Here is a 21287-nt window from a genome sequence, read left to right on the forward strand (position 1 = left end):
AAGCTCGATGTCATCGCGCCGCGCTGCGTCTCCTGTGACCGGCTCATGTGCATCTGCGGCGGCGCGAGCCGGCTCTCGTCCGCGCGGCGCGCGGAGAACGCGTGGCGCGGCGTCAACGAGCTCTGCGCGGCGCGCGCGCCCTGGCGCGCCGAGGCGCGCGCCGTGCGCGCCGCGCGCGAGGAGTCGCGCCGCGCCGCGCGCGACTGCGAGCTCGTCATCCGCTCCGACGGCGACCCCGAGGCCCTGCCGCCGCTGCCGCGGATCCTCGCGCGCCTCGACGACGCCGAGTTCTTCGCCGAGGACGACCCCTGGGTCGCCGCGGCCAAGGTCCTCGCGGCCTGGGCCGCGGTGACGGCGGCGCTCAAGGCGGCGCACGCGCGGGCGGACCCCGTCGCGCGCGACGCCGCGCGGCGCCGCGTCATCGCCGCGCTCGAGGCGCGCGCGAAGCAGCGCCGCGCGCGGCGCTGGGAGCTCGCGGGCTACGACGACCGCGCCCAGGAAGCGGCGACGCAGCGCGCCGTGAAGCGCTGGTCCGGGCGGCTCGGCGTCGGGCCGGACGCGCGCGCCGCGGACGCGGCGGCGTTCGAACGCGCGCGGCGCTCCGGCCGCCGCCGCGGCTTCGCGGCCTGGCGCGCGTGGCTGCGCGAGCGGCGGCGCGTGGCGCGGGCGGGGGCCAGAGCGCGCGCGACGAAGCGCGCCGCGGAGCTCGCGCGCGCCTGGGCGGTGTGGAGCGCCGCGATGCGGCTCCGAGGCGCCGCGACGCACCGGCGGCGCCGCGTCGCGTCCCGCGTCTTCGTCGCCTGGCGCGGCGCGGCGCGGAGCGCGGCGTCGCTGGCGCCCCTGGCGCGGCTCGTCGCGCCCCGCGACGCCTTCGACCGCTGGCTCGGGGCGAGCGATGGCCACCTGTCGGCGCTCGCGCGGCGCCGCGACCGGCGGCGCCGCGGCGGCGTCGCGGCCGTCCGCTGCTTCTTCCTCGGCCTGCGCATCTACGTCGCCTGGCGGTCGCGGGCGCGGCGGGCCAAAAGCAGAGGCGACGACTGGCGCAGCGACCGCGCGGAGGCGCGGGGCGTCCGCGCGTGGCGCGCCTGGACCGTCGGCCGGCTCCGGCGGCGCCGCGCGGCGCGGTCCGCGGGCCCGGCCGCGTGCCGCCGCGCGCTCCGCGCGCTGGGCCAGAAGCGCGCGCGGCTCGACCGGCTGCCCGCGCTCTGGGCGGCGAACGCGCGCAAGGCCAAGGCTGAAGTTTTTGGCTGGCTGCGGCGCCGCGCGAAGCGCCGCGCGCTCGGCCGGCGCCGCCGCGCCGCGGAGCGGCGCGGCGCGCTCGTCGAGGGGTTCGGCGCGCTGCGGGAGCGCGCGGCGGACCGGCGGCGGCGGCGCGTCCTCGCGCGTGGCGCGTGTTTCCGGAGGCTGCGGGACGGCGTCGCGGCGACGGCCGCCGCGCGGCGCCGCTTCGAGCGCGGCGACGGCCTCTTCGCGCGGACGGCGCGGCGGCGCGCGTTCTCGTCGATCGTCGCGGCGGCCGCGCGGCGAAGGGCGGCCGCATCGCTCGACGCCGCGGCCGCGCGCGCCCGGGCCCGGGACGTCGAGCGGCGGGCGCTCGTCGCGTGGCGGCGCCGCGCGGGCGCCGGCCGCTCCGTCGACGTCGCCGTGGCCGACCCCCGGCCGCCGCGCGCGCTCGGCCTCTGGCTCGCGTTCCGACGCCGCCGGCGCGAGGCGCGGGAAGACGTGGCCCTCGCGGCGCGCTGGCTGGAGCGCGCGCGGGCCGCGCGCGCGTGCCGGTCGCTCGCGGCGCGCGCGCGAGCGCGCGAGGACGCGGCGGTCCTCGCCGTCGTCGCGGAGTCGCGGAGCGTCAAGAGCGCCACCTGGCGCGCGCTGCGGACCTGGCGCGCGACGGTGGTGGCGCGCTGCGCGCAACGCGCCGCCGAGCGCGAGCGGGCCCGCGCCGCCGCCGTCCGCGTCCGCGGGCCCCGGCTCCTCCGGGCCTGGAGGCGCGCGGCCGTCGCGGGCCGCGCGCTCCGCGGCTGGCGCTCCTTCGCCGCGCGCTCCATCGCCGCCTGGCCGGGCCCCGCGGGCGGCGCCGCGGCCTACGCGGCGCGGGCCCGGTTGCGGCGGGGCTTCGCGTCGCTGGCGGAGACGCGGCGGACGCGGCGGCTCCGCCGGGAGGACCGCGGCGCCGTCGCCGCCGCCGCGGACGCCGCCCACGACGTGTCGCGGTGCCGCCGCGTCCTCCGACGCCTCGCCGAAGGCGCGCTGCGGCGCCAAAGGCGCTACTTCGCCGCGCGGGACGTCGTCGTCGCCGTCGCGCGGCGCGCGCTGGCCGCGTGGGCCCGGGCCGCGGCGACGCGCGGCGCGCGCCGCGACGCGGCCGCGCGCGGCTCGCGCGCCGCCCGGGCGCGGGCCCTGCGGACCTGGCGCCGGCGGTCTCGGTCGCGGGCCGCCGCGGACCGCGTCTCCGCGCGGCGGCGCGCGGCGCGGGGCCTCGAGGCGCTCCGCGCGAACGTCCTCGTGCGCCGCCTCGGGTTCGCGGCGCGCGGCCTCGGCGAGAACCGGCTCCGCGTCGCCGTCTTCCGCGCCTGGCGCGCGGACGTCGGCGCCATGCGCCTCCGCCGCGGCCGCGAGACGGCGACGCTCGCCGCCGCCGTTCGCGCGTGGCGCGTCGCCGGCGCCGCCGCGCGCCTCGGCCGCCGGCGCGACGCGCGGCGCGACGCGGCGGCCGGGCGCGACGCCTTTCGGGCGCTGCTGCTCCACGCGCGCGCGGAGCGCTACGCCGCGGGCCGCCGTCGGCGGACGCTGGCGCGCGCATTCCGCGCGGTCGCCGGCGCCGCGCGCCGCGCGCGCCTCGCCGTCTGGTTCCGCCGGACGGCGCCGAAGCTCCTGGCCGCGTGGCGCGGCCTCGCGCGCCGCGGCCGCGCGGACCGCCTCCGCCGCCGGGGCCGCGACGACGACGACGCCGACGGCCCGCGGCCCCGGAGCACGGTGCCGCGGCCCGACGAGCTCGACGCGGTCCCGTCGCTCTACCTCGCGCGCTACCGGCAACAGCAGCAGCGCCGGCGGTTGTTCTCCTAAATGTGGTTGTCTGTTACGCCACTCTACCTCGCGCGCTACCGGCAACTTGAACAGCAGCAGCGCCGGCGGATGTTCTTCTAAGTGTGATTTTCTTGTTACGCGCCGAATAGGGCCTCTATGCGCGCCTCGAAGGCGGCCTGGCACGCTTTCTCGGCGACGCCGGCCGCGTGCTTCTCGCAGATGACGACGCTCAGCAGGAAGGGCTTCCCCGCGTCCTCGGACTCGATGCCCAGGTGGCCGAAGCACCAGCCCGCCTGGCTCGCGAAGGTCCGCTCGAGCGAGGCGCGCGTGTGGGCGCTGAAGAGGACGAGCGTGCCGCCGGGTCGGAGCACGCGGTGGAACTCCGCGAGGACCTCGGCCGCGGCCGCCTTGTCGTCGGAGCAGAGCACGCAGTCCAGGAGCGCCTTGTCGATGACCGCGTCGTGGGACTCGGACTCGAAGGTGAGCGCGCGCGCGTCCATGGCGTGCCACTCGACCGTGCCCGGCAGCGACGCCTCCGCGGCGCGCATGCGCGCGACGACAACCTCGGACGCGTCGACGTTGACGAGGCGCGCGTAGCCGCCGCGGACGCAGAGGTCGCGCGTGAACGGCGCGTCGCCGCAGCCGGGGATCAAGATCTTCGCGTTTTTGTTTGGGAGGAGCGGCTCGAGGATGCCCCGCACGTCGTCGAAGGACACGAACCAGTCGAAGTGTGAATCGCGCTTCGCGTAGGTCTCGTCCCAGTACGCGATCTGCCCAAAGGCCTCGTTGAAGACCTCGCGGAAGTGGGGGTCGACGCGCTTCTTCTCCTCGACGGCGAGCCGCAGCAGGTGCTGGTCCTTTGCGAAGGCGGCGCGACCGAGGCGCTCGCCGAGGTGGCGCTGGTAGACCTCGAGGCCCGTCGCCTGCAGGAACCGCGCCAGCGCGATGCCGGACCGCTGCGCGCGGTGGCGCGTGGCTTTGAAAGTTGCTTCGTCGTCCTCCAGCGTGGGCTCGCCTTGGGCTGCCACAACTTGGGCTGCCATCTCGCTCGACGAAATCCTTCAACGATGATTCAAGGACGAGTGCAACCTACCCTACTCGAGTAGATGGTGAGCATGTCGAACATGCGGGCGGCGGGGCAGACGTTGCTCTCGAATGTCCAGCAGCTTTTCTCCTGGGCGGCGATGTCCCAGTAGTGCTTCGCGATGGTCGCCGGCGAGAGGAACTCGTCGTCGGGCTTATCCGCCGGGAACCAGGCCTTCGTCCGCGGCTGGTTCACGACGCCGTCGATGATGCAGTGGAAGATGTGGATGCCCTTGGGCGCGTAGTCCTTGGCGAGCGCCTGGGCCAGGGCCCGGACGCCGAACTTGGCGCTCGCGAACGCGGGCGTCTTCGGCACGCCGCGCCACGACGCCGTCGCGCCCGTGACGCCGAAGACGCCGCCGCCGCGCGACGCCATGCCCGGGAGGATGGCCTTGGCGAAGAGGTAGAGGCCCGCGGGGCCGCAGCGCCAGCACTGCTCGAACTCCTCGAACGACGTCTCCTCGAACGACTTGAACATGCCGAGGCCCGCGTTGTAGATGCAGACGTCCACGGGGCCGAGCTCCGCCGCGATGCGCTTCACCGTCGCCTCCACCTGCGCCTGGTCCGTGACGTCGCAGGGGAAGGCCCGGCTCCCGGGGATCTCCTTCTCGAGCTCGGCCAGCACCTCCGCGCGCCGCGCGAGCATGGCCACGGCGAAGCCCTCGGCCGCCCACTGCTTCGCGCAGTGGTCGCCGATGCCCTTGTTGCCCAGGCCGACGACGACGCAGACCTTCTTGTCGCTCGGCATGGTCGTGATGGGTGGCGCTCGGCGGTGGAAGGCAGCGAAGACGCCGATGAGATGCCGAGGCTGCCCCGAGAATTGAGAAGGCGGTGCAACCTCAAACCATGCATGGCAAGAGCATGGTGCTCCCGCGGAGAGCATGAGCAATGCCGCGGTCCAGGTCGCTCGCATGAGCAATGATGCGGTGCAGGTCGTGCCCGGCTCCTACCTCGTCGGCTCGCACGCGCACGAGGTCGTCTTGGCGCTGCGGCGGCGGACGCACGAGACGTGGACGCCCTGCGAGTCCTGCGAGGGCGACGGCATCCTCGCCGCCGCGCTGGCCGGCGGCCGGGCGCCCGCGCTCTACTGGGAGCGCCTGACGTCCATGAAGGACGCCTGGCGGCGACTGGCGCGCGACACGGTCGTGAACCACCTGCGCGGCGCGGAGGTTTTCGTCGTCAAGAGCCGGCTCGACGGGTTGCTCGCGCGGCCGCGCGACGGCGCGTTCTACCCCGAGACGCGCGTCCTGCGCACGGCCAACGACTGCGTGCTGTTCCTCCGCGCCGTCGCCGCGGCGACGGCCGCCGCCGTCCTGCGCGTCTACGACGAGGGCGACCCGGGGACCCGTCCTGCGGGCGACCGACCCGACCCTCCCGCGGGCGACGCCGCCGGGGACCGGCGGCTCGTGGACGCGTGCGCCCGCGTCGTCGGCGGCGGCGGCCGCGTCGGCGACGAGGCCTGGACGGAGCTCTTCCGCGCCGGGGACCGCGCGGCGGCGATCGCCGCGGGCTTCGGTCCCCGCCGCGCGGCGACGCGCGAGGTCGCGCGCGCCGCGCTCGACGCGCTCCGGCGGCGCGCGCCGCGCGCCTACGACGCGACGTCGCGCCTCGACCTCTGGATGCTCAAGGCCGACGGGCGGTCCAACGGCCGCGGGGTCTCCGTCGCGCGCTCGCTCGGCGACGTCGTCGGTCACGTCGCGGCGCGCGTCGGCTCGCTCGCGGCGGACGCGACGGTCGCGCAGCGCTACCTGGACCGGCCGCTCCTGGACGAGCGCGGCTGCAAGGTCGACTTCCGGGTCTGGGTCCTCGTGACGTCCGCGGATCCGCTCGTCGTCTACGGCTACGGCGACGGCTACGCGCGCCACGCGACGCGGCCCTGGTCCGCGGCGCCCGAGGACGACGACCGCGAGGCCCTCCGGCGCCACACGACGAACCAGCGGAACAACGACGTCGTCGCGCAGACGTCGGCGCGCGTTTTCGTGGACGCGCGGCGCGGCGCGGGGTTCTACGCCGCGGCGGTCGAGCCGCGGTTCCGGTCCGTCTGCCTGGACGTGCTGCGCCGCGCGCGGCTGTCGCGCGTCGGGCGGGGCTTCGAGATCTTCGGCTTCGACTTTTTGTTGCGGGACGACTTCGACCCGTGGCTGCTGGAGGTCAACGCGTCGCCGGTCCTCGCGCCGCGGACGGACGTCACGCGCGCGATGATCCCCGCCATGCTCGACGACCTCTTCGCGCTTCTCCTCGACGAGCCGCCGCTCCCGGCCCTCAGCGGCCGCCGGCACCGCCCGGACCTCTACGCGCGCGGCGGCGGCGTCTCGGGCGAGCCCGCGGCGCGGGACGCGTGGCACCTCTGGGCCTGCGACGATGGCGACGACGTCCTGCCGCTAGAGCCGCCCGCGAAGGAGGAGCCGCCCGCGGAGGCGCGGGAGCGGGACTGGCTCCGGGCGGCGCTCGAGAGGTAAATTCGGCCGCCTGGGTCGAACGGCCCGGGTGTGGTGAAAACGTGGTCGCCATCGAAACAAATTCGCGCTCGCGTCGCCGCGCCGAAGCCGTCGCGATGGCGTTCCTCTTCAGCGCCGAGTACCACAAGGTGGGCAAGAACGGCGTGTCGCCGTTCCAGAACATGTGCGCCTACCTCGGCGGGTCGGCGATCCAGACCGTGGGCGACAACCCGGTGACGGCCTACCGCCAGCTCGTGCAGCAGTACGCCAAGGACCTCCAGGGGAACACGGTCGCGCCCAAGGTCGCCGTCTCCGAGGCGAACGCGACGTTCCTGAAGAACCCCGTCGGCGCGTCGTTGAGCGGCTTGTGGCCGCGCCTCATCGGCGTGCTCCTGAAGCGGATCCCGAAGTTCGGCTTCCTCCTCGGCTACTCGTTCGTCGTCGGCGAGGGCGACCCGGGCTTCGCGGCGGCGACCTGCGCGTCCCAGTGTCGGCGCGTAGGTGCCTACGTAGGCGCCTACGAGGCTACGTAGCCTCGTCCGGAACCGTAGACGAACCTATGACCTACGCGCCCTCGCAGGCGCGTCCATCTGCTCCGCGCCCTTCATCAACCCCGTGCGCCTCGTCGAGAAGCAGCAGCGCGCGTACTTCAAGACGACGGGCACGGAGAAGCCCATCCTCGAGATCCTGAGCGAGGCCAAGGCCAAGAACTTCGCGCCGCTCTTCCGCGGCACGATCCCCCTCATGGGCCACTCCCTCGCGTCGGCGATCCTGGGCCTCGTCGGCCAGCCCAAGCTCCAGAAGTACGTCCAGAAGGAGCTCGGCGCGACGGGCGCCATCTCCGGCTCCGCGACGAACCTCGTCGCGTCCGCGGTCGTCTCGCCCATCTACGTCTTCGTCACGAACCCGCTGAGCCCAGCGTCGAGCGACAGGAGTGTTTTTCGCGTGAATTTTGCCTGAAGATGTGAAGAAATCCGACCCCGTCGCACTCGGTAGGCTGAGCCGCCTCGAGGTCATCATGCAGACCAACTCCATCAAGGGCAAGGCCATCAGCCCCGTCGAGGCCGTCAAGGAGGTCGCGGCGGACATGGCCAAGTTCGGCCTCTCGGGCGTCTTCCGCGGCCAGGGCATCGGCATCGCCAAGGCCGTCGTCTCCCTCACGCTCTTCCACGAGGGGCGCATGTTCATCGCGGCCAAGTTCAAGGCCTCCAACGAGTCCAAGCTCGCCTAGGCGACGTCGCGTAACGCGCCGCGAAGGCTTCGGTCGTGCTACTATATTTGAGGGACCTCGGGGTCGCGCGGGGCGTGGGCTGCGTTGCCTTCGAGCTCGGGCTATATCGGGCGAGCACGGAAGGCGTCACGAGATTGACGATCGAGGCTCGATCGCCGGCGGCAGGTCGAGAGAGTGGAGATCGACGCCATGGACCCGGCTTTGCCTTGTGAAAAAGCGCGATTTCGAGGCGCAGAAGGCCCGTACAAAGCTTGCGCTGAATATCTGCACGATTTGCGGGAACAAGGGTGCCCGAGCATGTCAAGGTTGCGGTACAACTGCGTACTGCTCGACCGATTGTCAAAGAATCGATTGGCGCGATCGAGGGCATCGCAAGGCGTGCAAAAAGATCCGGGACGAGCGGGCGGCGGAGGCGGCGCGGGCGGAGGCGGAGGCGGCGCGCGCGGAGGCCCCGGCGCCCCCGCCGTCGCCCCCGCGCGCGATTTTCTACGGCCCCGCGCCGCGGTCGCACGCCGACGAGGTCCGCGCTCGTATCGCCGCGGAACACGAGGCCGCCCGCGCGCGGCGCGAGGCGAACCCGGAGCGGGAGCCGGAGTCGGTGCGGTTCGGATCGCGGTGCCCGATCTGCTTGGAGGAGTGGGACGTGAATGACGAGTCTTTGCTTCTCGTATGCTGCTGCCGGGCGGTCTGCAGTTCGTGCGGGGAGAAGTTTCGAGGTGATCCGTGTCCTCTCTGCCGTACACCGGCGCCAAAAGGTGTTGCGGAGCAGCTGGTGCGGCTTCGTCGACACGTGCATAACGAGATTCCCGAGGGGATAGTGCATTTGGGCGATTGCTACCGCGACGGCGACCTCGGCTTTGTGAAATCCGCGAAGAAGGCCGCGAAGATTTACAAGCGCGCCGTGGAGCTCGGGAACGTGGACGCGATGGTGAATCTCGGATTTCTCTTGGAGACCGGAGACGGCGTCAAGCTTGATGTCAGGAAGGCGAACCAGCTATACAAGATGGCTGCCGAGCTGGGCGACGCGACGGCGCAGTACAACCTCGGGAACAACAATGCCCGCGCCGGCAATTTTGATGCGGCATTCTCTTACTTCAAATCGTCCGCGAGTCAAGGTTATTTCAACGCTTTCTACGGTCTCGGCAAGTGCCTCGAAAACGGCTACGGCGTGGACCGAGACCTCGACGAAGCCAAGCGCTGGTACGCGCGCGTGGCCGCCAAGGGCGACGAGGAGGCCATAGCTGCGCTCGAGCGGCTTAACCGGTAAAGTCGCAAAAGCAGGGGGTTATGCAGGGGCGGCGACGGGCTTGGGTCGTCGCGGTCGTGGGTGGCGACGGGCTTGGGTCGTCCGCAGATCGTGGGTGGCGACGGGCTTGGGTCGTCGCGGCCGCGGGTTCGTGGGTGGTCGCGGGGCCTAGCACTTGTCGCAGGCGACGAGGCAGGCTTTCTTGGCGCGCGTCTTTGAGCCGTCGGCGAGGATGCCCTTCTTGCGGCAGCGCTTGTTCGGCTTCTCGGCGACCCAGGCGCAGTCCTTCGACTCCTTCTTGTAGTACCAGGCCGAGTCGTCCTCGCACGCGTCCTCGTCCTCGGGCGTCGGCGCGAGCGTCGGCTTGGGCACCGGCGCGGCCGTCGGCGCGGGCACCGGCGCGGCCGTCGTCGCGGGCGGCGCGGCCGTGGGCTCGGGCGTCGGCGACGGCGGCGCGACGACGCCCCCCGGCGGGCCCGCGTTGTTCGCGTTGGTCTCCGTCGCCTTCTGGATGTACTTCTTGAGGAAGACGCCCGACTCGGAGAGGTCGTCCCAGGCGCCCGCCGCGCAGGCGCCGGGGTTCAGCGCCGCGGACGCCTCGGCCTTGTCGGCCCAGGACCACTGGGCCATGGAGATGGACGGCGCCGCTCGCGAGAAGACGTCGAGGAAGTCGCGCGCGTCGCACACGCACGTCGCGCCGTTGCCGGAGTAGTCGCTCGTGCCCCACTCGGAGACGAAGATGGGGATGACCGTGCGGAACTCCTCGACGCGGGCGAGGAGCGACTGGTGCGAGCACGCGTAGAAGTGGAACGCGTACATGACGTTGCGCGGCGCGTCGACGGGCTTCGCCGCGGCGAGGTGGATGTCCTGGGACCAGGTCGTCGTGCCGGCGACGATGATCGTGTCCGCGTCGACGGCGCGGATCGCGGCGATGACGGCGTTGTGGTACGCGAGCACGTCGTCCCAGGCGACGTTGTTCGGCTCGTTCGCGATCTCGTAGATGACGTGCGTCTCGTCCTTGTACGCCTCGGCGACCATGGTCCAGAAGTCGAGGGCGACGGGGTCCGCCGGGTCGAGGTACGCGTTCGGGTCGCCGGGCGTGAGCACGTGGAAGTCGATGACGACGTAGACGCCGAGCTCCTTGGTCCACGCGACGACGTCCCGCACCGTGTCGTAGATCGACGGGTCCGTCGCGTAGCCGCCCTCGCCGACGTACATGGCCGCGCGGAAGACGTTGATGCCCCAGGTCTCGACGAGGTGCGCGATCGCCTCGTAGCCGTAGCAGTCCGGGAACCAGTGGAGGCCGTGCGACGACATGCCGAGGAGCTGGACGGCGTCGCCGCGGGCGTCGACGAGCTGCACGCCGTCGAGGCCGAGCGCGCCGTGGTGCGCGGCGTAGCCCGTGTTGTTCACGGCGGCGGACTCGGGCGCGGGCACGCACTCGCCGACGGGCTCGTCCGGGTCGCTCGGCGGCTCGCCGTCGCTCGGCGGCTCGCTCCCGGAGGCGCACCACGTCGCGCCGCAGGCGAGGCACTGGGTCTCGGACGCGGCGCACCAGTTCTCCGGCGGCGCGACGGAGCCGCAGGCGCAGGCGTCGTTCGTCTCGCTCCAGAAGCAGCACGTGCCCGCGCCGTCGGCGTCGCCGTCCGTCGGCGCGGGCGTCGCGGGGCCGGGCGCGGGCGTCGGCGCCGGCTCGACGGGCGCGGGCGTCGGCGTCGCGACGGGCCGGGGCGTCGGCGCGGGTGCGACGGGCTTGGGCGTCGGCGATGGGTCGCCGTCGCCCGCGAGGATCTCGACGTCCGCGCAACCCGAGAAGACTTCGTTGTTCTCGTACGTGTCCCAGCGGAACGAGAGCACCGTGTGCGCCGAGGGCCGCGTCGACTCGGGGATCTTGAGCTCGTAGCGCGCGAGGGAGCCGTGGGGGCAGGTCTCCTCCGTATTGATGCAGGCCCAGGCCTTGCCGCCGACGCCGTACTCGTCGCGGCAGTGGAGGTACTCGCCCTCGTCGGCGCACGCCTCCCAGTCGCCGTGGCCCGCGCAGGCGTCGACGAGGCCGCAGTCGGCGCCCGCCGCGCCGTCGCAGCGCAGCGTGCCGCGCTGGAAGCAGGCCTCGAGGTCGAGGAGCTCGTCGAGCGACGGCGCCGCGCCGGCCGTCGTCACCTTGGCGACGAGGTCCGGGTCGTCGCAGAGCCGGAAGGCCGGCACGCCGCCGTGGTCCGCGGAGACGCACCACTCGACGGTGATGGTCTCGCCGGCCGCGTAGGTCGTCTTGGCCGCCGTGCCCCAGACGCCGTCCGGCGACGGCGCGTTGTAGTCGAGCGACGCCTCGTTCCACGACGCGCCGCAGACGCCGTGGAGCTTGCCCGTGGGCACCTCGTAGGCGACGGACGACGCCGTGCCCGGGGCCGACCAGGGGTTGACGCCCGGGAAGCCGCGGTTCGGGCAGTCGGCGCACTCGCTGAACATGCCCGCGGCGCGGACCGAGTGCGGGCCGTACTCGTCGGCGCCCGGCGTGTCCCAGCCGTTGTTCAGGTAGGCCTCGTAGTTGCGGCTCGGCGGCTTGCTCATGTAGCCGTGGCCCGCGGCGCGGGAGAGGGCCATGGCCGCGAGCGCGAGCTTGTAGCGTTGGTGCGTGGTCGTCGCAGCGGCGCGAGCCATGGTGCTTGTCGAGCGCGCGGTCGCGGTGGTCGTGGTGGTCGTGGCCGTGCACGTGCGCGACGGTGCTGTGGTGTGCGACGAGCGCTTGCTGTTGTGCGACCGAGGCCGCTTGCTGGTTGCTTTGCTTTTGGCAAAGCACGAGGCACGTTCGACGCGGCTTGCGAGAGCTCATGTTCTCGGAGTTTATGCGGAGAGCCGCTTCAACTTGACATCGAGCAGTGCAATTTACATACAAACTTAGCCGGGTGGACCTTCGACGGGTCCCTCTTCTCCGAGGAGCACTCCTTGATGACGAGCAGCAAAGATGCCGTACAACTTACATACAAACTTAGACCGGGTGGACCTTCGACGGGTCCCGCTTCTCCGAGGAGCACTCCTTGAGCGCCGCGTGGTCGCGCCGGTGCTTGACGACGGACGGGTTGTTGAGGAGCGTGTAGGCGAGCTGCATCCTGTTCCGCGCGCGGCGGTACGACGGGGACGCGCCCGAGTTCGCGCCGTCCCTGAGCACCTCTGCCGCGGCGACCATGGTCACGTTGTGGTGCGTGTGGTGCGCCCAGAGCAGGGAGCAGAACGCCGCGTGGCCCGCGTCGAGCGACTTGAGGGGCCCGGGGAGGAGCGACCCGTCGTAGATGAAGAGCGCCTGGATCGTCCAGAGGATGAAGTAGACCATGCGCGTGAGCGCCGCGAAGGCGCCCGTCGCGAAGCCGTAGAACATCCACGCGACGCAGCAGAGCGCGTAGTAGGCCCGCGACCTACGACGCGCGACGTTCGGTTCGAGAGTCCTAAAAAAAGAGACGCCGCCGTCGAAACGTGATGATCTTGCCGTCGCTCGCCTTCTTGTTGTAGAGCTTGGGCGTCAGGATCTGGCCCTTGAGGATGAAGGTGATGACGAAGCTGATGGCCGCCCACTGGTACGTGAGGATGTAGTCGCGGATCGGCGGGAAGACGACGCACATGACGACGACCCACAGGATCACGAGCAGGAACGTAAAGGCCCAGAACCAGCCGCTGACCATCTGGCCCAGGATGTTCGGCCCCTTGACGAGCGGCGCGTGCGCGAAGGCCTTCTTGCGCGACGCGTCGCCCCGCCGCAGCGCGCCGACGGCGCAGTCCCACTGGTAGAGCACGGCCAAGATGAAGGGGAACGTCCAGGCGAACGCGGACCAGATCGCGATGCCTAGGAAACGGGGCGGTCGGCGCGGGCTCGGGGCGGTGAACAAAACAAGCTGGACGCTGCGTCTCGCTGAACGACACCTCCGCGGCGTGGACGAGCTCCGTCGAGCTGTCGACGGTCGTCACGGAAAGGTCGTCGGTGAACTCGAGGGCCTCGCGGAGCGTCGCGAGGTAGGGCACGACGTAGTCGCTCAGCTTCGCGGCCGCGTCGGCGATCCTCCCCGCGACGTCGACGGTGTCGGCGACGCCGCACGCGCGCGAGAAGCTGCCGTCCGCGGAGTCCGGCGCGCAGCTCGCGGCGGCCTCGTAGGTCGCGCAGGCCGCGGCGAGGTCCGCGTCGAGCGAGCCCTGGGCGCACGCGAGCGCCGCGACGTCGGCGGCGCGATCGAGGTCGCCCGCGAACGCGTCGAGCTCCGCGCGCGTGACGTTGGCGATCTGCGTGAAGCTCGTGATGTTGACCGTCGCGTTGAGCTCCTTGGCGTAGTCGACGAAGACGTCCGCGACGTCCTCGGCGAGGTCGAGCTGCTGGAGGAAGTAGCGGCTCAGCTTGCCGAGCGCGCGGAAGTCGTCGATCAAATCGTAAACCCCTCTCGGCACGACGCCGCCGTGCTGGAGGCCCAGGCACACGGCCAGGGCGACGACGCAGGTCATGTAGGTGGCCACGGTCAGCACGGGCGGGCGGCTGTTCTGCAGCACGAGCTCGTTCTGCAGCTGCTCCTTCGACTTCGCGGGCTTCGCGCGCGCGTACTTGTTCCTCTTCTTCTTCTTCGCGCAGAACTTTTGCTTGAGCCGCACGAGGAGCGGCTTCGGCGCCGCGTGCACGTCGTCGACGTCGACGTCGTCCTCCTCCTCCTCGTCCGGGTGCGCGGCCGCGGGCCGCGGCGCGTCGTGGCGGAAGAGCTCGCCGACGTCCTCGGGCCAGGGCGTCTTCTCGCCGACGCGCCGGAGCACGAGCTCCGTCGCGCCCGTCGCCTCGTCGACGACGGTCTCGAGGCGGAACGACGGGTGCACCTGGATCACCTTCGACGCGACCGCGGCGGCGCCGCCGTCGTCCTTCGCCTCGACGGCGACGGCCGCGGGCGGCAGGCGCCGGCGCAGGAGGCCGTGGACGTGCCAGTCGCGCGCCTCGCGCAGCGGCTTCTGGAAGTACTCGCCGCGGCCCCGCTCGACCAAAAAACGAAAGTACGCGACCGCGACCATGGCCCACGCCATCAAAATGACCCAGCCGAGCGCGAGCTGCGTGACGTCGAGGTCGTCGGCGACGACCTCGTCGTGGAAGACGACGGCGCCGCGGGCCAGCGCGAGCGCCGCGAGGCAGAAGGACGCGAAAAAGCCCCGGCGCGTCGAGCTCGGGTGGTTCCCGACGTTCGCGAACGCGTAGAAGACGCCGCAGGGGAAGCAGACGGCGACGTAGTAGAGCAGCGACGTCACGGAGCTCAGGTCGTCGCCCAGGTTCGCGCCGGAGCTCGACTCCCACTTCACGACCGACGCGTGGGCGTCGTAGCCCGACGCCATGACGCCCACGAGCGCGAAGAGGGACACGATGGGGCAGCGCACGTCGAGGCCGTTCACGTCGACGCCCAGGGCCGCGCTCCACGGGAGCGGCGTCGCGTTCGAGCCGGCCATCGAGGACTGTGGTATGGCCTAAAGAAAGGTCGCCATCGAGGCATCGATCAGTGAGGATGGTTGAAGACAACGTTTCCCCAAGTTGCCTGAGGCGATGGCCGACCTGCTCTCGCGCAAGCGGCAGCGCGCCGAGTCCTGCTCCGACGACGAGCGGGAGGAGGACGCGAGCGACGCGCCGCTCTGCCAGGTCTGCCACCGCCAGCCGCGCAAGTACTGCTGCCCGCGCTGCGCGACGCTGACGTGCTCGCTGGCCTGCTGCACGGCGCACAAGAAGGCGCGCGGCTGCGACGGGAAGCGGGACGTGGCGGCCTACGCGAAGGCGCAGACCATGGGCCTGCGGGACCTGCGCCAGGACTGCGCCTTCATCGAGTCCGTGGAGCGCAGCCAGCTCACGGCGTCGCGCGAGTTCCAGCGGGGCGAGGCGGCGCGGCTCGGCGGCTCCGCGCGACGGCGCGGCGGCGGCGGCGCGGCCCAGCGGCTCCAGCGCGCGGCGGAGCGGCGGCGCGTGCGCCTGCTATTGATGCCCGAGGGCATGGGCCGGCGCGCGCGCAACAGCAGCCGCTACGACGGGAAGCGCGACGCGCTCGACTGGCGCGTCGAGTGGACCGTGGAGATCGGAGGCGACAAGGTCGCGGCCTTCGTCGACGAGGCCGCCGACGAGCGCGCGCCGCTCCGGGATCTCTTGGCGGCGCACGTCGCGGCGCTCGACGCGGGCGCGCGCGCGCGGCTCGAGCCCGTCTTTCGCGAGCCGCCCGCGCTGCTGCTGCTGCGGACGCCGGGCCCGGCCAACGACCCGGCCTACGACCGCGTCGACGCCTCCGTCGGGCTGCACCTCGCCCTCCTGGACAAGTGCGTCATCGAGTACCCGCAGCTCAAGGTCGTCGCGCCCGGCGACGTCGGCGGCCGCTACAAGCTCGCGCCGTCCGCGGTCCAGCTCCTCTTCGACGACGACGAGACCGACGCGACGCTGCCGGAGCCGGAGGTGCCGACGCCCACCGCGAGGTAACGCACCTATTTATGTCCCCGGCGAGCGGCAACGCACGTATTTATGTCCCCCGGCGAGCGGCAACGCGCTTGTTTACTTCGCAGTATGTCCCACGCACATGTTTATGTCCCCGGCGCGAGGTAACGCATCTTCTTATGTCCCCGGCTCGCGGAGCATCTTCTTCGCCCACGCGTCCGCGGCGGCGTCGCCGTCGGCCGCCTTGACGCTCTGGTAGGCCTGGACGGCCCAGAGCACGTCCCGGAGCGCGCGGCGATCCAGCAGGTCGAGCTCCGGCGCCCAGAAGCGCACGATGAGGACGACGCGGTCGCTTTCGCACGGGTTCCACGTCTCGTGGACGAAGCTCCCGTCGAAGCAGAAGGCCTCGCCGGGCCGCCAGTGGTGCTTCGGCGCGGTGCCGGCGCGGATCCAGGCGCCGCCCTCGGCGACGAGGCCCACGTGGGCGCCGAGGAGGAAGTTGCGGTTGTCGCTGTGCGGCGCGCAGCCCGTGCGCGGGGGCTGGCGCGCGAAGAAGACCTCCTGCGCGTGCGCGAACGCGCCGCTCGCTTTCAGCAAGTCCAGCGTGCCCGGGAAGCGCGACGCGTGCGTCGATGGCTCGTCGTCGAGGAAGAGGCCGAGGATGCGCCACTCCGGCGCGTAGCTCGCGCCGTGCTCCGCGACGCCGGCGCCGGTCCACGCGTCCCGCGGCGCCGCCGCGACCTCCCGGGCCATGACGCGCCAGCCGGCGGCGAGGGCGCGCAGCCAGGCGAAGTCGGCGGTGGTCACGTCACGCGTCGGCGTGTTCCTCATGCGGGGCAGCCACGCGGTCGACCGCTGCCGGCCGAGCCGCGCGCCGGAGCCGTCGAGGACGTCGCGGTCGACCGTCTCGCCCGCGGCGAGCCGCGCGACGAGCGCGCCGGCGCGCCGCGAGTCGCCGCCGTGGCGCCGGATGAAGACGCGGAGCCGCCGCCAGAACGGCCCGCCGCCGGGCGCGGCGCAGCGCGCGAGCAGCGACGCCTCGTCGTCGCGCTCCGGGTCGTCGGGGAGCGGCGGCGGCCGCGTCGTCGTACGCGGCGTCGCTGTACGCGGCGTCGCTGTACGCGGCGTCGCGTCGAGGCGCGCGAAGCTCGGCAGCGCGCCCGCGATGGCCGCGCCGTCGCCTCGCACAAGCCGGCAGGCCTCGAGCGCGAGCGCCGCCTGCGCCGGTCGCTTCTTGTTCGCCGCCTTGACCGCGGCCTTGAGCACCTTGGCGCGCGTCGACGCCGCCGCGGGATCCCAGCTCGCCGGCAGCGTCACGCGCAGCGTCGTGTCCGCAGCGATCTCGACGACGACGACCCCCATCGATGTGGGCTCCTACATCGTCGCAATTACCATGAGCGTCAACTTGCCGTTGGTGCCGTCTTCGTTGATCTACGGCGCTGCCCGATGCCGTAGCCCATCGACCCAAAACGGCATGGCCGTCGCGCCCGACGAGTGGGAGAATTTGGCCATCGAGGCGGACAACGCGTCGCTCGAGGGGAAGGAGGCGGACCCGGACGCCATCCCCAACAACGCCCAGGCCTACGCCCAGCAGCTCAAGGACCAGCGCAACGAGATCCGCAAGAAATAGCTCGAGGACGCGCTCGCGACCTTCGCCCTGGACCCCAAGGCCGAGCGGCGGAAGAACAAGAAGCCCTTCGTGTGCTGCTGCCCCGGCGTGCGGCGCTTCTTCGGGCTGTGCTACTTCAAGAACCTCCACGAGGCCGTCATCGACGGCGACACGTCGACGATCATCAGCAAGCTCCAGAACGCGCAGGCCAAGGACGCGCGGGCCATCAAGCGCCTGGGCGGCGTCGAGCGCACGGTCCACGGCAAGAAGCACGACGGCGAGGAGAACAAGGACCACTTCCAGGGCAAGGCCGCCGCGCTCAGCAACAAGTACGACAAGCACGGGCGCACGCCGCTGAGCCTCGCGGTCAAGGAGGAGCGCGAGGACATCGTCGACCTGCTGCTGAGCCTCCAGGCGGACCCGGACATGAGCGAGGACCTCGAGCACCACCCGGCGCGGCTCACGGGCGCGTCGCCGGTCATGCACGCGGTGCTCGCGGACCTGCCGGGCTCGATCCTCAAGCTCCAGAGCTCCCACGCGGACTTCAACCTCAAGAACAAGCACGGCATGACGGCCGTCATGCTCGCCTGCCTCTCGGGCGACGCGGACCTCCTGGAGATGCTGCTCGAGCAGGGCGGCGACCCGGAGGCCAAGGACAAGGGCGGCTGGACGCCCCTCATCTACGCGGCCTACGGCGGCAACCTGGAGTGCGTCAAGGCCATCCTCGAGACGGGCGCGTCGAAGAAGACGAAGGACAAGCACAAGCACACGGCCTACGACTGGGCCATGTACATCCGCAAGAACCTCAAGTCGTTCAAGCACGGCCAGTGCGAGGCGTACCTCGAGGAGTTCAAGCCCCAGCTCGTGCTGCGAAGACGAGGGTAACATCTGCAATTTTAGTCCCGGGAAACGCGGCTGCGACGATGAGAAAGACGGGGACGACACCATTAATCGGGGAACTCGGCGGCGACGATGAGGCGGTTCTCGACGGACGCGCTCGTGTAGCGCAGCAGGCGCGCGGAGCCTCCGAGGTCGTCGACGCGGCACGCGTCCAGGAGCCGCTTGCACCGCGCGCCGAGGGCCTTCATCTCGTCGCGGTTCTCGCCGCCGCCGGCGGGCGCCGCGCCGCCGTGGTCCGCGTCGTCGAGCGTCGCCCAGGCCGAGAGGCGGACCGCGTGCTCGAAGTCGCGGCGGTCGAGGGCCCGCGCGGCCCACGCGCCGCGGCCCGCGTAGGCGGCCCAGGTGCAGAGGTGGTGGCAGCAGGTCGCCACGTAGAGCGGCGTCCCCGCCGGCGCGCGGCCGAGGATGAGGTCCGCGGCGGGCCCGCACGAGTGCTTGGCGACGCAGACGAGCCGGCCCCCGAAGCCCTCGAAGGCCGCTCGCGCGAGGTCCTCGACGACGCGCTCGCAGCGCGCGCCGCGGAACGCGAGGCGCTTCGACGCGCAGCGCCGGCCCTTGAAGGCCGCGCGGTCCAGCAGCACGTAGCGCGGCTGGGTCCCGCGCAGCGCGTCGACGGCGTCCGCGACGCGCTCCGACAGCGCGCCGCGGCCCGCGCAGCAGTCGACGACGGTCTCGGCGGTCGCGCAGGCGGCGGCGGCGTGGCGCGCGATGCTCGTCTCCTGCAGCCAGTGCTTGGAGTCTTTCGCTCGCGCTTCCACGATGCCGCGGTCGTCGAGCTCGAGTTCCTCCAGGGAGTCGAGCGCGTGCGCGAGTGCGTGCGAGAGGTTGTTCGAGGCGACGGATGTCGTGGACCGGCGTCGTTGCTGCCGTTCCGCGACGGCGAGCTCGCACCAGACGGCGTGCTCGGGCATTTCAGGGATCACTCTGCGAGGTGCTCATCATTGCTCTCATCATGCTCATCACGATGAGGTGCTCATCATTGCGAGGTGCACCGACCGCTTCAAGTAGAACTTCATCCATTGAGGTTGAGGTTTACGAAGTTAGAAGGGATGAGATCACGGGTGGGATGCGCCCGCGCGGCGGTCGCGTGCTCGGAGGCTCGCGCTTCGGAGGGGTGGGATATCGGCGTGGGTGTCCACGGCCTAGTCGTGGGGGTTGATGCCCGCGCCGTTGCCGCACTCGCAGAGTCCGCACTGGCCGTACCACCAGTCGCACTCGGTGGTGGGCGTGAGCGTCGGGGCGCTGGTAGGCATCGGCGAGGGCATGTGCGTCGGCTTCGCCGTGGGAATGGAGGTGGGCTCCTCCGTGGGCTCGGGAGTCGGGATCCCCGTGGGCGACGGCGTCGGGTACGGCGTCGGGACCGGGATGGGCATGCCCGTCGGCTCCGTGGTCGGGATCGACGAGGGCAGCGCCGAGGGCAACGGCGTCGGCATCGGCGACGGCATGGTCGTCGGCAGCGGCAGCGGCACGCCCGTGGGCGCGCTGCTGGGCAGGCTCGAAGGCAACGCCGTGGGCGAGGGCGTCGGGAGGGGCACGGGGGCCATGGACGGGTAGCCGGTCGGCGCGCTCGACGGCTCGCTCGTGGGCTCGGGAGTCGGCCAGCTCGTCGGCTCTGGCGACGGCACGGAGGTCGGCGCGGGCACGGGCATCTCCGTGGGCTTCGACGTGGGGGTCGACGTCGGGAGCGGCACGGGCACGCCCGTGGGGTAGCCCGTGGGCGTCGTCGTCGGCTTGGAGGTCGGCACGCTCGTCGGGACGGGCGCGGGCACGCCCGTGGGCTCGGACGTCGGAATCGACGTCGGCGTCGCCGTCGGCGCGGGCGCGGGAACGCCGGTCGGTTCGCTGGTAGGAATCGAGGTCGGCGTGATCGTCGGCACCGGGATCGGCACCGACGTCGGATGTTCCGTCGGCTTCGACGTCGGGATCGACGTCGGCGCGGGGGTAGGCATGACCTCGTATTTGATGTACACGAAGGTCGTGTTGTAGAGGTAGGCCGCGACGCGGCTGTCCATGGTGCCGTCGAGGTTGCCGATGTTGATGCCGTACTTGTCCGTGTAAAACAACAAGTCCTGCTGCCAGTCGACGGACACGGAGTTGGCGTCCTTGACGTCGCTGTAGAGCGTCGTCGGCGAGTCGAAGTCGATGGCGGCCTTGTAGACGGCGTCGTTGCCCGTCCAGTAGACCTCGCGGTCCTCGGAGTCGACCGACAGGCCGACGATGTCGTACGTCGACGGCGCGAAGTACGTGGACATCTCGCTGTAGGTCGCGCCGACCGTCGAGTAGTCCGTGTAGTAGATGGCGCCCGAGGCCGTGAGGTAGACCTTGCCCGCCTTCTTGTCGACGGCGACGGCGTAGGCGTCCTCGATGTTGGTGACGAGCGTGACCTCGTCGTCGCCCGTGTACATGTTGCAGGACATGAGCGTGCCCATGGAGCTGTCGACGAAGTAGAGCTTCTCCGTGTACTCCCAGGAGTCGAGGCCCAGGCCCGAGCAGGAGTCGGCCGTGCAGTAGTCGATGAGCTCGACGGGGTTGCGGCCGTCGATGTCGACCTTCCAGACGGCGCCGCTGTCCTCGACGAAGTAGACGTAGGTCTCGTTGGCGCCCATGACGACGCCCTGGGCCTTGCCCGTCGTGTCCACGAGGACCGTCGCCTGGATGCCCTCGAACTCGTTCTGCATGACCCAGACGTACGACAGCGAGCTCGTGCCCTCGGTCCAGAGCGCGGTCCACTCCTCGGCGACGGTCGGCGCCGCCGTGAGCGCGTAGATCTCCTCGGCGGCGAGCTGGCGCTCGCTGTCCGTCGCCGCGGCGCACTCGCAGGCCGGGCACGCGCTCAGGCTGCTCGGGTCCTCGCCGAGCATCCCGTAGAGCTTCGCCGAAGCCTTCTTGATGCCCCGGCCCGCGAGGATCTTCACGTTGTCGCTCGCGCCGATGAGCACGCCGAGGCCCGCCATGGCCGCGACGACGGCGCCCGCGCTCAGCGCCCGCTTCGACGTCGGGAGCGACATGGCGAGACCTGCGGGCGTTCGGGGACGTGAGCGCGCGCGGTTCGAGCGACGCGAGGGGGCCCCGGCGCGTCGAGGGAGCGGAGCGCCCCGGTCGACCGGGGGGGGGGCGGCGGCGCGGGTCGGCCGGGGGCGGCGCCTCGTCGGCGCCCGGCCCGGACGGTGCCGCGGCGAGCGGCCGGCTCGGGCGGCGCGGCGGCCGAGGAGGAGGCCCGGGCGACGAGGCGAGCGCCCCGTCGTCGTCGAGCCGCCCCGCCGACCGTCGGCGCCGCCGTCGCACGCCGCGCCCCGCGCCGCGCCGCGCCGCCGTCGGGTCCGTCGCCGCTCGCTGGC

The 21287-nt window shown here is 72.3% G+C and overlaps 7 protein-coding genes across 7 annotated transcripts; 3 read left to right on the forward strand and 4 right to left on the reverse strand.

Annotated features, from left to right (window-relative positions):
- Positions 1 to 4096: 4096 nt before the first annotated feature.
- On the reverse strand, positions 4097 to 4855 carry AURANDRAFT_23874 (hypothetical protein; the record flags this gene model as incomplete). The annotated part of the gene is made up of 1 exon (XM_009037448.1): positions 4097 to 4855. One exon carries the CDS (start codon positions 4853 to 4855, stop codon positions 4097 to 4099), a length of 759 nt encoding a protein of 252 aa, XP_009035696.1.
- An 871-nt stretch (positions 4856 to 5726) lies between these two features.
- Positions 5727 to 7819, forward strand: AURANDRAFT_71402 (hypothetical protein; the record flags this gene model as incomplete). The annotated part of the gene is made up of 4 exons (XM_009037438.1): positions 5727 to 6562; positions 6679 to 7046; positions 7126 to 7453; positions 7542 to 7819. Coding segments are annotated over 4 exons (1781 nt in total), but the record flags the coding sequence as incomplete, so codon positions are not given.
- A 780-nt stretch (positions 7820 to 8599) lies between these two features.
- On the forward strand, positions 8600 to 9043 carry AURANDRAFT_24370 (hypothetical protein; the record flags this gene model as incomplete). The annotated part of the gene is made up of 1 exon (XM_009037439.1): positions 8600 to 9043. A coding segment is annotated over one exon (444 nt), but the record flags the coding sequence as incomplete, so codon positions are not given.
- Positions 9044 to 9553: 510 nt separating this feature from the next.
- On the reverse strand, positions 9554 to 10459 carry CEL1 (hypothetical protein; the record flags this gene model as incomplete). Its single annotated transcript, XM_009037447.1, has 1 exon — positions 9554 to 10459. A coding segment is annotated over one exon (906 nt), but the record flags the coding sequence as incomplete, so codon positions are not given.
- Positions 10460 to 11998: 1539 nt separating this feature from the next.
- AURANDRAFT_71404 (hypothetical protein) lies at positions 11999 to 14527 on the reverse strand (the record flags this gene model as incomplete). Its single annotated transcript, XM_009037446.1, has 3 exons — positions 11999 to 12432; positions 12491 to 12857; positions 12913 to 14527. Coding segments are annotated over 3 exons (2414 nt in total), but the record flags the coding sequence as incomplete, so codon positions are not given.
- A 1090-nt stretch (positions 14528 to 15617) lies between these two features.
- Positions 15618 to 16802, reverse strand: AURANDRAFT_63348 (hypothetical protein; the record flags this gene model as incomplete). The annotated part of the gene is made up of 1 exon (XM_009037445.1): positions 15618 to 16802. The coding sequence occupies one exon, from the start codon at positions 16800 to 16802 to the stop codon at positions 15618 to 15620; it is 1185 nt and encodes a 394-aa protein (XP_009035693.1).
- A 565-nt stretch (positions 16803 to 17367) lies between these two features.
- AURANDRAFT_15711 (hypothetical protein) lies at positions 17368 to 17805 on the forward strand (the record flags this gene model as incomplete). The annotated part of the gene is made up of 1 exon (XM_009037440.1): positions 17368 to 17805. A coding segment is annotated over one exon (438 nt), but the record flags the coding sequence as incomplete, so codon positions are not given.
- Between the last annotated feature and the right edge of the window lie 3482 nt (positions 17806 to 21287).

Source organism: Aureococcus anophagefferens (genome assembly GCF_000186865.1).
Source record: "Aureococcus anophagefferens unplaced genomic scaffold AURANscaffold_6, whole genome shotgun sequence".
Classification (NCBI taxonomy): Eukaryota; class Pelagophyceae; order Pelagomonadales; family Pelagomonadaceae; genus Aureococcus; species Aureococcus anophagefferens.